Below are 17,078 nucleotides of genomic sequence, written 5' to 3'. Positions count from 1 at the left end.
CAGAGGTTTCTGTGCAGTGGGCGGACACCCCCATCAAATCACTCGAGTCAATGTGACAGACGTGTAATTGGGAAATTGTCAGTATGCGCCATGGTATTACTGTCAGAGTGATTCAAACCCTGCTGCAAGAGTGCTCATCATATTTAGCAGAAATATGTATTTAAATCTGTTTTTGTCACTTGAGTAGAAGTACAAGTATCTGCTGAACCGATCCCATGTTTACACTCGCTGGCGGTTATTTTAATCCGGTGCCAAGAAATGAAAACACAGTAAAAGTACACGACAGAGGTAGGTGAGTACTCGGTACATTTCCAGCACTTTTGTTTATGTGCACATTTACGTGCGTGTCTCATGAATGCGAGCGGCTCTCCTGCTGTTCAGCGCCTTCCGAGCGTTTTTACGCAGCGGTGATGTGCAGCTCGGGCCCGGCGCTGATTGGTGGCTCGGTGGGGCACTCCTCAGCAAGATGGCTGCATTGCTGCGCGCAATAGTGGCATCCTGGTGAAATGACGCAAGCCACAGTTTACGTTCAGCCCTCGCGGCTCCGAGCCTGAGCTCTCCAGTCTCCATAGCGCAGATCCCGCCCGACACAGCCGGAAGACCGCCCGACTCTCCTCCTCCACCGGACCGAGTGGAACCGGTTCATTTGAGTAAGTAGCAGCGGGGATTGCCTGTTGATGTGTCCCAGAGGTGCGGTTTGTCCTGCTGTTCGTGGACTCTTTTGTTGTTGTTTCCCGAGTGTCCGTGATTACCGGGCGCTCTCCTTCCTGCACACTGTCGATGGTTTCTCGCTGGCGGGGCTGGCCGTGGGGCTAACGACGCTTTGTTTCTCTGTTTCTCTCGCTCGTTTTTAACTATCATTGTTGTTACTGGTGGTAAAATCCACGAGGAGCCCACACGGAGCTGTGTTCCTGTCTCGCGTTTGGACTGTGTGAATGCGCTCGCTCGCTCGCCTTGGACAGCGTTGGCTCGGCGCATTTCAAATTTTCCACACATCCTGGCGGCTGTGCCAGGCTGTCCCGCTGCTGGGAGCCCGTGTGTGTGTGTGCGTGCGGGGGGAAACACTCCTCACAGGGAAGAGCAGCTTTGGTCGAAGCTACAGGCCGTTAACCTTTGTGGAAATGAAACTATGAGCACACGCACACAGCACTGACTCCCCCTGTGGGGAACAAAGCTCCCAGTGTCTCCCTGTAGCACAGCTGGACACAGCTGTTAAGCGGCTCGAGCTCCAGGACAGAGCAGAGCTCTGTGGCCGGCCATGGGCTCACACCTCTGCTGCTGCTGCTAAACCTGTGGTACAACTTCTGAGCTGCCTTCTGTCCACAGCAGCCTTTTGGCCTGCGGGGGAACGACCTGCTGATCGTCTTTGTTCCTCATGACTGCCTCAGAGGAAGACAGAAGCTGCTGGATTGTATGAACAAAGTCACAGCAGCCAGGATTACATCTGATACACAGACCATTTGCAGCTCATTAGCTCAAAGTTACCGAGTCTGTTTCAGATGGATCCTTCCTTCCTTCCTCAGACACTATGAAGCACACCGGATCGCCAAAGGCACTTCAGAAGTTTCCAAACCGCCTTACTGGCTGCTGCCTTTAAATGTGCCATATGGTCATTAGCTACTGTAGACTACAGCGTGCCATCAGCAGCAGATCATTACACCCTTTGGTGGCTGTGCAGCTCTGGTGTAGCCAGACAGTTAAAGGGGACAGCATCCATCACCTGCAGCTCCCATCAGGGCCAGACCAGCAATCCTGTGGGTGGATGTTGTGGTGCCCCTCCTGACTTTAGCCTTGTTTTATCTCCATCTATTTGCCTCTCTCCTCCACACTCCCTCCCTCACTTGTTTATCTGTTACTGTGTGTGTGCTTGTTTCTCACATATGCCTTTCTGTTTCCGGTGGCTGAAATATAAACGTCTCACTCCTCCACACTCCTTCTCTTCCTCTCTATTCTGAGTCCTCCTGCTTCTTCCTTGTCCACCTGTGGCCTCCTCACCTTCAACTGATTAAAAGCGATCCAGGTGAACACACAGGCGCTCATAGGGTCATCCCGCAACACCTGTCGTGTCATCTTGTGGGGAAGTGGAGGGTTTCCATGGTTACCGCAGGATGTCTTCTCTGTCTGTGGGTGTGGGAGGGAGTTCCCGTGACTGTCTCTTCCATCCAGTTTGTGTTCGCTTTGCGGGCATTGTGTTCTGTGGGAGGTGCAGCTGAGTGCTGTCAGCTGTGATAAGGTAGTCTGTATTGCAGTGTGGAAAGCACAAGGTCAGCACAACTCAATCCTCCAGGTTCACTGTACCTGTCAGTTTGACTGAGGGCGTCGCAGGCTGATTAGGTTTTCTACCCGGCCGAATAAACATAGTGCAAGAAGCAAATGTTGCAATACTAAGCCCAAAAAATCCGCACTTTGTCATTAGCCGCCGCTGTGCTCCTTCTGCTCCGTGCATTCCTGTTTATTTTGCATTCGGTGTGCAGATCGGTGGACGAGGGCTGTTTCTGCCACCGGTCTGTGTGTGAGTAGGGATTGGCTGAGTGGCCTGCACACATGCTTTCTGTCACACGACGAAGGGTCCTGTCTCTGTGTCCCTGCCTGCGTTTACAGTTCAGTTCGTGTTCAGAGTCCAGCTGGGATGGAGACATGGGGACAAACTACAGTATTGATTTTGCTTTCCGTTTCTTTTTCTTTTTATTCGCCTGTTTTCCAATCTCTACTCTAGTTAAAGGGTCGCTGACGGGGTCTCAGCTGTGGAGCTGTTAATGCACAAGTAGGTGGTGGTGAAAAATTATATAAAAGGTCAGTGTTTTGGAGGAGGGGGGTTCCTGTTGGCGGTATACCAGTTCCATCTTCCCATACTATGACACCCTTGTGTGGCTGTTAATGCTCAGTTAGAGCACTCAGCTCTGTTATTAAGCATGTATGAACTGAGCCATGGTTGTTGGAGCCCAGCTTCCAGTACCACCAGCAGACATCAGGGCCAAGATTTCAGCGTCTGTCTTCCAGGCTTCACAAGATGGTAGCTGATGGTTATCTGATGGATTAGACTGTTTACCTGCGAGTTTACCTGTGCTCCGTAGCATTTGGACTACAAGCCGAACCCAGAAAGCTTTGTGTACTAAAAATATGGTCTCTCACCTACAAATTCTGCATATTGATGTTTGGAGTCTGTGCATAAAGATGAGAGTGCAGGTTGGTTTTACCTTTCAGCAAAACCCTAGTTCCTGTTTAGTCTAAGCATCTTGTGCACAAACATATCTGGAACTTGCTTGGTTGTTCAAATATAACAAATTCATCACAAGCAGAACTACGTGTGGCAAAACACTTATCCTTCACATGCATGTCGTCGGCATCACCGTATTGTAAATCATAATAATGTCTTTCTGGGTGTCTTTAGGGTAAACTGCTGGAAGGTTTTATAGCGTGTGTGTAGGATAATGGACCGACCAAAAGCACTGGTTTGCATCTGAAAGAATAACATTGCAGATGCGATACCAGCCATGTTGAGATTTTAAACACGGGCTCGTTTGCAGCCACCTGAAGAGACGAAACATTCAGTGTGTTTTTATTCCCACACAAACAGTCGTCTGAAGGGTCTTGGCCAGTCGTCCTGCCAATTATGCAAAGATTCGTATGCGTAATTTCTTATGACTATTAATGCGGGCACGGTTTTAATTGTGTGCCTCGTGGGTTGGTTTGTTGGCAGTTCAGATGGATCTGGGTAAGAAAACATAAACACGTCTGACCTCGTGTGCCTGCTGTGTTGGAGGAGGCCGACACCATCAGCTGCGCAGCTGTCTGTCAGCAAACGTGATCAACAAGAAAATCGGTGATGTAAAAACATAAACCACCTGAATGCTCGGAAAGCTCCCGGCCCAGACGGCGTGTCTCCTGCCACCCTCAGACACTGTGCAAACGAGCTGGCCCCAGTGTTTTCTGGCATTTTCAACTCCTCACTGCAGGCATGTCATGTGCCTGCCTGCTTCAAGTCCTCCACCATAATCCCTGTCCCCAAGAAACCTAGGATCACTGGACTAAATGACTACAGACCCGTGGCTCTGACATCTGTGGTCATGAAGTCTTTTGAGCGCCTAGTTCTCTCCCATCTCAGGACCCTCACGGGCCCCCCTCCTGGACCCCCTGCAGTTTGCATATAGAGCCAACAGGTCTGTAGACGACGCCATCAACATGGCCCTACACTTCATCCTGCAGCATCTGGACTCCCCAGGAACCTACGCCAGGATCCTGTTTGTGGACTTCAGCTCTGCCTTCAACACCATCCTTCCAGACCATCTCCGAGACAAGCTTTCCCAGATGAATGTGCCTGATCCCATCTGCCGGTGGATCACTGACTTCCTGACGGACAGGAAGCAGCATGTGAGGCTGGGAAAGAATGTCTCGGACTCCCGGACCATCAGCACCAGCTCCCCTCAGGGCTGTGTTCTTTCTCCTCTGCTCTTCTCCCTGTACACCAACTGCTGCACCTCCACCCACCAGTCTGTCAAGCTAATCAAGTTTGCAGATGACACCACCGTTATTGGACTCATCTCGGACGGGGACGAGTCTGCCTACAGGAGGGAGGTTGAACGTCTGGTGTCCTGGTGCAGCCACAACAACCTGGTGCTGAATGCCCAGAAGACAGTGGAGATTATTGTGGACTTCAGGAAGCACACAGCCCCACTCCCCCCCATCATCCTGACTGACACCCCCATCACCTCTGTGGACTCATTCCGCTTCCTGGGTACCACTATCACCCAGGACCTGAAGTGGGAGCCCACCATCACCTCCGTCATCAAGAAAGCCCAGCAGAGGATGTACTTCCTGAGGCAGCTGAAGAAATTCAACCTGCCAACACGGACGATGATGCAGTTCTACACTGCAATCATCGAGTCCATCCTCACCTCCTCCATCACCGTGTGGTACGCTGGAGCCACTATCAGGGACAAACAGAGACTGCAGCGTGTTGTGCGCTCTGCTGAGAAGGTGATTGGCTGCAGACTCCCATCTCTGCAGGACCTGTACACCTCCAGGACACTGGGGCGTGCAGCTCGGATCTCAGCTGACCCTTCTCACCCTGGACACAGTCTGTTTGACCTGCTCCCCTCAGGCAGGAGGCTCCGGTCCATTCGCACCAGAACCTCTCGCCATAAGAACAGTTTCTTCCCCTCTGCTGTTGGACACATGAACAATAACCATATGACCGTTCCCACCACTAACACATGACCCTACGCTGTGTCACTGCATCATTCCATGTTTGGCACTGATCACCACCTGCACTCATGTATATATCTTTCTACGTAGCACTCTTAATTCTTATTCTCATGTGTATATATCTCATGTATAGCTCATGCACATATCTTTCTACGTAGCACTTTTAATTCTTATCCCTACTTTTATTTTTTCATGTCTATTTAAGTGCTATTTATGACACTATGTTTGCACTGAAGCACCGCAGCAATTTCCTAATGTTGTAAACCTGCTCAACATTTGGCAATAAACCCCTTTCTGATTCTGATTCTGATTCTAGAGCTCTACCCTTAATTAGCAGCAGTACTTTTACTTTGGAGAACCTGCACCCAGGATGGAAAATAATATTCAGCTATAGAGAAGTGCAAAAATTCACAAGTACAGCTTTTAAATACTGCATTTAAAAGGTTTACTTCATTACTTCCAAACCCCTCACGCTCCCTGGATGCTGTTAATTATATCGCCGTCATGTCGCCCAAGAATTTTCCCCCATTACTTTTCCATCTTTCTCCTGTTTCCGCTGTTTTGCTTTGAAATCTTGTCAGTCAGCCACCTTAGGCTCTGACCTGCTTTCGCCTCAGTCCCACAGAAATGACTACCTGCCTTTTGCTCTTTCAGGGAACTGAGTGCTACTAACGCCAGCCATTTGCAGGCCTCAGAGGAGACATTTTATCCTCTAGTCTAGCCTGCATTAGTTGAAATCATTCGTTTCTCTATGGCTTGATTATTTTTACCTGTACCGAGATACGGCTTAATGCAGCTCACGTTTCAATTAGAGTGCTTAACTGCTCTTTCTTTGCTCTCTCTCTGAGTGACAGCACTGAAAGGAAATGGTGAGAGCCGTGCAAACTTCTGTGGGCCTGTAGTAACAACACTGGCCTCTTCCCAAAAATACATAAAAGCTTGTCTACAGCTTACTCCAGCTTCTTCACCAGCACATGCCTCAGTTCTGCACAATATGCCTCTCATTGTCAGTCACAAGGCCGGGCTTAAGTTTCACTCAGCAGAACAGGGTCCCCTCTGTTTCCACGTCCACTCCTCCACCCATGGCTGCTTGTCATCCTCATTACTACAGTGAGAGGAAGAGGAAAGAGCCACTCAACGGCAGACGGTGAAAAAGAGAGAAGAGAGGCACACAAGCAGCAGCAGAACACTCATGATGGACCTTTACTGTCCACCGGCCTGTGTGTGTGTACGTGCGTGTGTGTTGGCATGACTTCCCAGGCTTGTCAGGCTGATGGAGTGCCTAAAGTGGGACAGGAGGAGAGGTGCAGCATTTGCTGCCTGGCTAGAGTAAATATTATGGCGCACTGGCCCACGAGTTGCCGGCACTGTGCTCTGTCACATAGAGATGCAAAGACACGCTCAACACGCCGCAGCTCGCGATTCGCCGTACGAGTCATTTGCAGTGACTCCAGGTGGAGCGTTTTGATTTTTGAGCCGAGTGTTTATTAGGTCAGCTGGTGCAGTGTGTTTGCGTTCTCACTATGAGTTATGCAACATGACTAGTACATACGAGATGATTTGTCAATCAGATTTTCTCACTTAGTCATAGATTTTATCACATAAGCTGAACTGAGGGGGTTGAGTATAAGATAAATAAGGATTTTTAAAGTGTTAATTATGCAGAGCAATATTTTTTCCCTCAGGGAGCTTTACTGTTTGCTTATTTTAGCTGTACATACTTTTTTCTGGAGTTGTCCTCTATCATCACATACAGAAGGATGAATAATTCAGAGAAAATTGTGAACTTGTGACCCCTACAGTGAGGGATCCAGTGGCTCTGATATGCTGTGAGGACTCTTTCCTGGCATGGATCGAGGCCCAGTTGTCCCGTGGTGTTCTCAAATTTTTGATGACAGAGTGCCAAGTTAGGGAGCCAGCATATGACCGAGTGCCGCAGAGAAAACATCCAAACCTCAAACACTTGCAGGTGTTTATTCCATATTCAGAGGATAGACTTGTGGTGGTTTATAGCTTCATGTGTTGCCATATTTCTTTGCACCGGCTGTATTTGGGGTGTTATGGGGTCTCTTGAGGACAGAGCAGAGCTGTGAGCGAATGAATGTCGCGTATTGTTATCTTGTCATGCTGCTGCGCTCCATGAAATTGCAGGGGAAGCCTATGATGAAGCACTTTTTTGATCTAAAAGATTATGCCTCAATCTACAGTGCACCAGGGGTCATTGGATTGTTTGAGTATGAAAATGATGTGAATCATGTTGCTGGCTTTACTCAACCAAGGGAAACAGTTACTGGCTCCATCTCACTGGAGTAAAAATAGGATGGCAACTTCCTTGTGACTAGGAAAAATTGGTGGGTGGTGACTACATTGAATTGCTTAAAGTCCAAGGAGTTACTCCAACCAACTGGTTACCGTTCAGCTGGTTGTATTCTGGCTATAATCATGTATAAAAGCAAGGCTGTCACCATCCTGCAGCACCTACGTCACTATTGGAGGACAAATTTCTAAATTTCTGTCTCAGCTCACGGAAGTTAGGCTGGAGGCTGGATTCTGGATCTAAGTAGTTACTGTGAATTTGTGTGCATTTAGACGGAAACAGATTTGATCTGTTTATCACAGTTAAATGCTGCGTCATTGCAGACTACATATAATTGTAAACTTGACTCCATTCAGCCCCAAACAGATATCAGACTGACTCTATCTCATCCCTGTTTTATCAACGTCTTGATGCTCCAAGGTTGTTTTCAAGACGTTAACTGACACTGAGTGGTTGCAGATCTGGCGTCCACCTTTGAAACTGCAGTATCAGAGGCAGCGACGGTGACGCAGGTCACACAGGGCGCGCAGTCGCAGCTCCGGTTTGGATAAAGGGGGAGAGAGGCTAGTTGGCTGATGATATCAGTAGATGTTCCACCTGAGAAGGCACCATTAATGCTGAATGTTATACACATGCTGCATTCCAGATGAGCTTTTGTGTTTTCATGGAAGTCCTTAATTATGTCAGCCAAGACTGCATGTATTACATCATGACCGCTCTGAAAGTCCAGCTGCCCACGCTCGCTGCACGTCACCGAGGGAGATGTGCTCCTTGCAGTAAACTCAAAAAGAGCCTAATGATATGTTGTGTTTTGTACTATTTTCAATTAAATATAGGCTTTGAGCCGTTTCAAACCACTGAATTCTCTCTTCTTCTTCTTTTTTTTTGTTTTAGATTTAAAGCGCATCCAAACCTTTTTTGTGTTTTTGACATGCAGTTTCTAAAGCGTAGCTCAGCACTCAGCTGTGAAGATGATGAAGCAAAGATAGAAACTGTCGCTGTGTCGTCACAGGTGAGGCTGCCCTGAAGTCACTCTCCCTGAGGCTTAAATGGCTGCTGAGCGAGCACTTCCCCATCACAGCCGGGAGCTTTACGGTGGGAACTGATAAACGTACACGTCCAGTTCACGCACAGAAATAAACCCGTTAAACAAAAACTCTCTGCTATGCTTCAACCAGTTTTCCGCCTTTGTTTGGCCCGTTTTTCAGGCTCTGTGGTTGCTTGTGCTCCCTCTGGCACAATCTTGCATTTGAGAAACCCTTGCACTGCACACTACTCGGTCTGTGTGCACGACCTGTGTTTGTGCAAGCATTCACATCTTCCTCACAGCGCTTTCTGAGTTCCTCCTTTAACAAACTGACTTGTAAAGGAGGCTTGTTCACAGACCTGAGGGCAGGTCACGTCCCACACCAACATATGCAGGCATGGGCAGGCCTCTGTGTTTGCCAAATAATTTTCAGGGTCTGGTTATTTGCCATGTGTTAAATATACAACTTGGTCTGCATTTAAGAAGAGCTCTTTGTATCGCCTGGCTCAGGATTATTGTTTCAAACTGCTTACAATTGGTTACGAGGTGAAACAGCAACAGGAGGCTCTGCGCCAAATCTGGGGTAAGATCGGCTTGAATGACGCAAGAGCTGCTAGCTGACATCACAACTTCTTTATCTTTAAACTGGGTTGCCCCTCTGTTTTGGCCCATATGCTCATAATGAATCTTGAGCATCTGGATCCAGAGGCGGTCGTGTGCCAGTTGGTGTTAAGAACCTTTTATCCTTTTCACACACTGGATGTTTATCGGGCCATGTTGGCTCACAAGCTTGTGAGCCAACATGGCCCGTGTGTGTATACACTGAGTTGCCAGGCTTGTCCCATTGACACACTTGAGCATCTACAGAGCAGCTCAGTCCTGCTGTCCTGTGGGTTAAATCAACACTGGAAAAAACAGAGCTCACACACTGCAGAACTCCCAGTTTTTACTTATTTATTTGTAACACGTCTTCAATAGGTAAAAATTGGCTGAGCACATTTTTTTTCCGTCTCAACAGCTGGCCCACACTGTGGTGTGGATTTTTTTTCCCGTATTTAAATCAAAGCTGAGCAACGCCCCACTGTGGTTTTGCACGTGGCACAGAATAGCGCATTGGGCAGAGCTCAGTACTAACTCGGGCTGATTCCTGCTGGAGTTGCCAGTCCTAAAAGTGTATGCACTGATCTCACTGTACAGTGGAACACGTGCAAACGTACAATGCCAGCGCGGCTCGTGCAGCAGCACAGTGGACGAGCCTTTGGTGGCTTTTTGTCGAAGCGTTTTATTGTAGTTTGTAAATTAAACTGTGCAGTTCCCTCAAAAAGCCATTTACCTGCACTTTGCTCTACATAAAGAGGTAAAAATTGACTTAATTAAAAAAAAAAAAAAACGTCAACCAAAAAACAATTTTCACATTTGCATTGTTAATACTGATGTGTTACAGTGGCGATTTAAGACATATTTTGAGCAAAATGCACGTGTTTAGAGGTGGAGGTTTAAAACTGGAGAATCAATTCAGATTGGTATCTCCATATTTTGTGTGCAGATTATGAATTCTTTAAAGTATTATTATTATTATTATTATTATTATTATTATTATTATTATTATTATTATGAAGTTTGATTAAATGTGAAATTCTGTCCATGTAGGCAACAACAAATGTGTGATTTTTGATGACTTATCACAGCTAATTGGTGAATCATCAGCAAACAATGGAAATGACCCAGTTCAATGGCAGACTGTTGGTAGACTATTGGAAGTCTGTTGGCAGACTTGTAGCAGACTTCTGGCAGACTGTTGGCAGACTGTTGGCAGACTGTTGGCAGTCTGTTGGCAGTCTGTTGGAAGACTTTTAGTAGATTGTTTGCAGACTGATTCTGTCTTAGCAATATCTCAGTAGGTTTGGCAGCAAAAAATAACCGAAGTGAGATAACTACACCATAATAGATAAAACAAATACTGATAAAGTTGAACTTGAAGGACATAATATATATTGTTGGGTGTCTGGTGTTCAAACCTCTACATGTGTTTCTGATTGTGCAGCTCTGAAAATATATTATCTATGATGAAACCAACACTCAACCCTTCATGTAAGCATTCCTCGTTAAAACCTGCCAAAGATTTTTGTGATGCTTGTGAGAAGACCAAGTGTTAAAATGAGCAGAAGTCTGATTTTGAAAGGATGTGACTTCTTGAATTATGCGCCACTGAAGAATGTCTGAGCCTTTGGCCTTGGTGTTATTTATTTATAGGTGTGTTTGGCTGTGTAATAGTCTGCCGTTCTGGCTGTAGCTTATATGCATAACCCGAGTAATAGCAGCTTGGCCTAAGGATCCACAGCCTAGCATTATCCCTGCACACAACAATAGCTCTGGGAGTGCTAGGTCTATTTTAAGCCTGCTCCTACTCACAATTTGATGTTTCAATACACACAAATCAAAGCCTTCAAACAGATGCTGCCCACACACTAGAGACCCTTTGAAACTTCACGTCTATCACGGCTGCTCACATTTCTCAGCGTACGTCCTCCGGTGGTTTTCGGAAAGGGAGTTTCTGTGCTTTGTTCATCTAATATTCACTTCAGTTGTACGCTAATAGTGAAGAGAGACTTGACTGCTCGCTCTTGGTGTCCTCTCTCCCGTTACCTTTGTTGGCATGTTCTTTTTCTATCTTTTTTTTCTCCATCTCTGGCGTTTGATTCTCCACTTCACTGTGATGTAACTCTGACAGATAACATGGGCTCCTCCGGCAGCGTTTCCAGGTGCATGCCTCGTGCTTCTTCCCTCATTTATGTGCCAATGTCAAGAGACAGATAATGCGGGATGCGATTATTGCTGTGTCTTTACGACAGCGTGCCTCAGACTGCTGCATTAAGATCTCCCAGCTGTGTGTGAGGTGATGGTGGCTTTATGAGCACATGTGAGGCATAATTGAGTTGTTCCAGAGTGGTAGTTGTAGTAAGAGGTATCCCAGGCTGCCTGGGACGGGCTGATAAGCTGCTCTCTAGACCAGAACTCCTACTCAAGCCACAGGTGACCCTACACACTCATCCCGAGCTTGCATGTGTGTGTCTAAGTGTCTGGATTCTTGCCCGCAAGGTATTACTCCCTCTTGCCTGTAGGCCCTTAGAGAAATTCATGTGTAAGCTCTGCTCAGGCTCCAGAGATTAATGTCTTTTCTCCTGCAGAGCTGAGAAAGGGATTCATATATGAGTTCTCTCATCTTGCACTGAATATTCACACACCTCAGAGTCTCAAAGGAGCAACGAAAGATAATTAATTTCAGGATGCTTCTTTTTTTTGCTATGTATGGTTTGTTCCTGAGAATTGTTGCAGTCTCCTCGACACTCCTCTGCTGCCTCACCGAGTGACAACCTGCCAAGTGACAGTGAATGAAGCAGCCTGTGATAAAGGGAACAGCAGCAGCTTAGTTTGCTGATAATACTGGCCAGTAAATTCTGGGCTACATAGTACCTGCACACGCAGGTACTCGAGCGCTGTGCACCTGGTGCTTTGTGTCATATCCAGTGAGATGGAAGCTGGTGGGCCGCAACCTAAAGACGGCCTCCTGTCAACTTCAAACGCTCTGAAGGAGCAGCGAGGGCCAGGCGGCGTTCTTTTGAAGCTGTGCACTCGTCCTCCTCTCTGGACCCTTTCTGTCCCACCTATTGTAGACCTTTTCCTTCCACCTTGTCCCCCTTCAGCTCAACCCACCCTCCCTCTCTTTGTCTTTTTCTCTCTATTTTCAGTGTCTTCAAAAAGCCTCTTCCTCACCCTGCCTCTTATTATTTATGTACCGGCGGCACAGATTTAATCAGGTGTGTGTGTGTGTGTGTGTGTGTGTGTGTGTGTGTGCGTTGAAGTAATTACAGAGACTTAACGGCCGAGTCAGACTGGTTTACAGGTTACAGGTTTGCTGAAAGTGAAAATATTACTGTAATGCATAAAATCAGTCTGTTGGTGTCTTTGTCTGTAAACTCCTCCGAGACCATCTGCACTCAAACTTGAACTACAGGTGCTTTACTACTTATCTGATGGTTCTCATCTATATCAGGCATTAAAAATGCATCAAGTTGCCTAGCAACAGATGAAAACTATTCGTTTTTAGCATTTATGAACTTTCAACACCTCATAAAAAAAATGTGTTTCAGGGGAGTGACATCAAACTCATATCCACAAAAGTTTCATTATGCATGGCTAGCAACCGCCTAGCAACAGGCCAAAATTACACTTTTTAGCATATATGCAATGTCTGTCTATCTAGAAATAAAATATTCATTTCAAATTTTAAGTATATCAGTTTACCAACAGCATGAACAGGCCAAACAGTATAATAGCACAGAGCCGTATTCGTATCGCCGATGTTCCAGGTAGATCAGATCACCAATCTGATATTTGGATTGGATATCCGGACTGGAAAAGGTCGATGCTGATGCGGTGAACGTGGCTCTCTGTTGCTCTGCGTTTGCTGTGTCACAGTCAGTAGCAGAGCAGCATTTGCTCATGTAGAGAGACTTTATCGTTCATTTTATGCATCGCAGTCCTGTTTACACTTTTGTTGTTGATCCTGATGATGTTAACAGTCCATATAAGAATAATCGCAGTGTCTTCCTCAGAGTAGGAACACCTCGCTCATTTAACACAGCTATTGGATTTTTACTCTGTGTCAACAGATCAGTGCATCCTTATATCATGGTGCCCGATATGCAAAACAATTTTTTTTTGTTTGTTTATTTTTAATGGATGGTAACACAAATTGGTGTAATCTAGGGAAGGGTTTATCTCTTCAGCAATGTTGGCTTCATGTAGCAGAGAAGCATCACTACTGAGCAGATAGTGGTGCAATAATCACATTAACTTGCTATGTAGTTCCCATAAAATCCCATCACTTCTCCTTTTCTGTGTAACTTCATAAATACAGCTAGTCAGACATTTACATTCATGAACTTTGGACAGACAGTTGAACAAATCAGGGAGGGGTCATCTGAAGTTGCCTTTTTCTCCTACATTTCAGATAACTCATGATATACATGCACTGTCACTACTGGAAACGCTTGGTGTAATTTTAGGTGAGGTTTCTAATGAGCTATTTATATATAGTAATATGTACCTATTCTTTTTATGTTGAATTTTTTGCAGGATATTAGAAGAAGGGGTAGTTTCAGCAGCTTTGGCAGATTTTGATGCCAGATGTTTGGACTCGTGACCCCCTGAGGTTGGTTTGTGTCTCCTCCCCTGTCCTTGAACTTGGTATTTTTCGTTTGCAGCCACTTATACTGGGGATTATATTAATATTATCTTCTCACTAATAAAAATCAGCATTGCTATCTGGCACAAAATCTATGCGGGCTGTGCTGTAATTAGTTTTTAGTTTAACTCTGCAATTAATGACTGTGATAAGTGCAGAGTCATTAACTCTGTATTAATGAATCCAAAGACTAAATAACACCTGAACTGTGTCACTGATCAGCCCACCTGCAGCTCCTGTGATACTGGTAGAGTTCAGCTAATTATTTTTGGTTGTTTAGACCAACAGCTTCACTCTCTTAGCTCACCCGTTAATTTAGTTTTCACAGACACAGTGTATTTTACACTGGCAGTTTCACGGCCCACTGCAGACAGACGGCAAACATCTATCGGAGGAACATAGTTTGGCATTTAGCAAAAGAGGGAACTGGACATTTAACAGCTGGAGACAAACAGAACTTTGAGGGTGGTGAATATTCACCAAGCAGCCAAAGGTACGGATGCTGATGTTGCTGCTTGCGCAGGCAACCAAGAGGTTTTCTATAAACATCACTTAGTAATGTTTTCAGATCAAAAGTCCAAATATTCAGGTGTGACTAGCTCTGTAAGTTTTCACATTTAAATACATTTGTGTTCAGTTTCACAAAACACATTTATTTATTTATGCATTTCTTTTAGTTTTTTTAGGTGTTTTGTATAACAAGAATAAAAAGCATAAAGCATATATCAGATGGGTTATGCTCTTTATTTACCCTGCACTGCACCCCTGCTGCTGCTGCTCCATGTATTTAATGGCAGTGGCTATTTTTAGCTCTGAAAGAAACTCTTATGAGGAAGTAATAACCTGCAGCATGCGCTATAAATGTGCATTTCTCTTTCTACTGAGCCTCTTAACGCCAGGTGTGAATTCACACTTCTGTGAAGTGTGCTTTGGTTTCCTGATTCAGAGGCATGGAAAGGATGGGAAAATGAAGACAAGTCATCTCTGAGGGTTGTGCTGCATGGAAAAAAAACAACATAAACGACATTTTGCACCGATCGGGAGTCGCCATAAAAGCTCAAACCGTCGATCATGTTTGACAGAGCGCCGTAAAAACAACAGCGCTGTTCGTTTTATTGTGTCTGTCGTGAATACGAAGTCTTGTTTTCTCTCTCTGTGCAGGTGAGAGTGCGATGAGGAGAAGTTTCAGAGTGTGAGGCCATGGGCTGCACCTCGGCCAAGCAGGTGTCGGCCGTGCCCAGCGATGAGGAGGGACGCGGCAAGGCCTACAGCAACGGCGACGTCTTCACCGGTCAGTTCGCGAACGGATGTCAATAAAATCTTCACTGCTCCATTTCACTCAGTTGATTGCTCAGCGTGGACCCATTACCCCGCCTGCCCACACAATATACATCCTCATTGTTACAGCTCACGGTACTTCGGCGGAGTGTAAAGTTCTCCAATTCAGACAATAACTGTCAACACCTCCGCTTTTATTGGAGATGTCTGTGTTGACAGTTCGTGTAAGAGAGGAAGTAACCAGTTAGTGAGATGACGGCGTTGAGTCGTGTCCTTGGATGGGACCTGGCGTGTTCGTTCCATCTCCATATTGCTATTCTTGCGTTTTTATTAGAGTAGAACAACAGAGAAACGTCTTCTCGCTGACATCAAATGCTAAAAATGTAAAAAGTGAAGGTTTCTGAAACTGTAAATGGTAAACTGCTGTCACAAAGCAGACAAAGGCTATTTGATGGGCATCATGAGTCCATACTGCTTTGGTAACCAGCCAGAAAGGTTTGAAAACAGCTGGATTAGCTCAAAAGAACAACAGTTTTAACAATGCTCACTTTCTACAAATGTGTCTCCCAAACACGACCTAATTTTGTAGATTTGATTAATAAAAAATGCAGAGAGATTCATTAGTAATGAATATACTACAGTCCTTAGTTGCTCCCTTTGCTTTAGCAGCGTGTAGCCGGCTGTTGTGTAATGAGGGGCAGGAATAAAAGCTGGAGCCGGAGAGAGATGATGGGTGGCGGAGGGATTAACAGCGATTAAGAATTAGGAGCAACACTCTGGTATAGCTGCAGGCGGGTGAATGGATGTGGCAGATGATGATCCACAGGAGGTCCCCTCTCTCTGTCTATCTGTCATCCCCCTCTCCCTCTGATCTTTCTAACTCCTCTCCAGCCTCTCACCTCCTCCCTGTAACCCCTCTCTAACTCTGCTCCTGCCCTGTTTCGTGCTCCTCTCTGTTCTCTTTTGCCCTCTCGTCTCCCGCTTTGTCTTCTGAGCAGCGCCAGAACACGGCAAGGAGACATGAAGGAGAGCAATGAGATGAACATTTTTTTCCTTGAGAGAGGAAGAGAGTGACGTATTTTGGCGCTGCAGGCCTTTTTTTTTCTTTCTTCAATCTATTCTCAACTTCTGTGTCTTCCCGTCCCCCCTTTCAAGGCCTCGCTCTTCTCTTCCTTTTTCTCTCTGTCACACTATTTTGGGTCTCTGCACCCCCTTCTCCTCCCTCCTCCTTCTCTTCCTGCCTTCATCTCCCAGTGTTTCTCCCAGCTCTTTTCCTCTCTTCTTTGGCACAACATTAGGTCAGAACCTTGTGTCCTTTCACATCCCCTCCTTCCTCCCTCTTAGTCCCATCCTATCCCCTAGTCTCACTGTCAGTTGGTTAAAGGGAAATCTGGAATGGCAGTGCATGGGTTGGACTACTATTTGAGTGTGTGTGGGGATATCTTTGTGGGGACCAAAAATTGGACAATTACAATACTTGTGGGGGCCAACAGCCCTTATGGGGACCACACATTTTAAGGCATTTTTGAGGCTCAAAATGTGGTTTTAGCGTCAGGGTTACATTTGGGTTATAGTTATATTTAGGGTAAGGGCTAGGGTTAGGCATTCATTTTTGATGGTTAGGTTAAGGGTAAGGGGCCAGGGAAAGCATTATGTCAATTAGATGTCCCCACAAGATATGAATATCCGAGGTGTGTGTGTGTGTGTGTGTGTGTGTGTGTGTGAAGGTAGAGATGGAAGTGACCTGGATTGTGCGGATTAGAGTTATCCCAGGCCTCAAAACCCCAAAAGCATCTCCCTTCTTAATGCCCCCCTTCCTTATCTTCACCCGCTTCGCGTGCACATCTTTCTGCTGTCGCTGTCGTCACATACTGTGCAGTCATTCTTTCCCACTCGACTTGCCGCCCTTTACAACCGCTGCCAAACTGGCTCGCAGCATCCGGTTTACTTCTCATGACTTAGGCGGAAAACACTGGTCGGCTCTGGTCAGTCTACGCACACAA

The 17,078-nt window shown here is 46.0% G+C and overlaps 1 protein-coding gene across 2 annotated transcripts in view; it reads left to right on the top strand.

Moving 5' to 3' along the window:
* The first annotated feature begins 352 nt into the window (after positions 1 to 352).
* The window catches only part of LOC113015673 (uncharacterized protein C1orf21 homolog), a 31,088-nt gene continuing 14,362 nt past the window's right edge, over positions 353 to 17,078 (top strand). The window contains exons 1-3 of one of the 2 annotated variants that reach the window (XM_026157781.1): positions 353 to 650; positions 13,689 to 13,764; positions 14,959 to 15,088. In XM_026157781.1, coding sequence (XP_026013566.1) covers positions 14,998 to 15,088 — 91 coding nt within the window. In that variant the 5' untranslated portion in view covers positions 353 to 650; positions 13,689 to 13,764; positions 14,959 to 14,997. The remainder of the gene's footprint in view (positions 651 to 13,688; positions 13,765 to 14,958; positions 15,089 to 17,078) is intronic. The other variant, XM_026157780.1, reaches the window with a different exon arrangement.

This window comes from Astatotilapia calliptera, chromosome 23 (assembly GCF_900246225.1).
Source record: "Astatotilapia calliptera chromosome 23, fAstCal1.2, whole genome shotgun sequence".
Classification (NCBI taxonomy): domain Eukaryota; kingdom Metazoa; phylum Chordata; class Actinopteri; order Cichliformes; family Cichlidae; genus Astatotilapia; species Astatotilapia calliptera.
The sequence above is the reverse complement of the archived record's forward strand: the minus strand, read 5'-3'. Positions and strand labels throughout refer to the sequence as shown.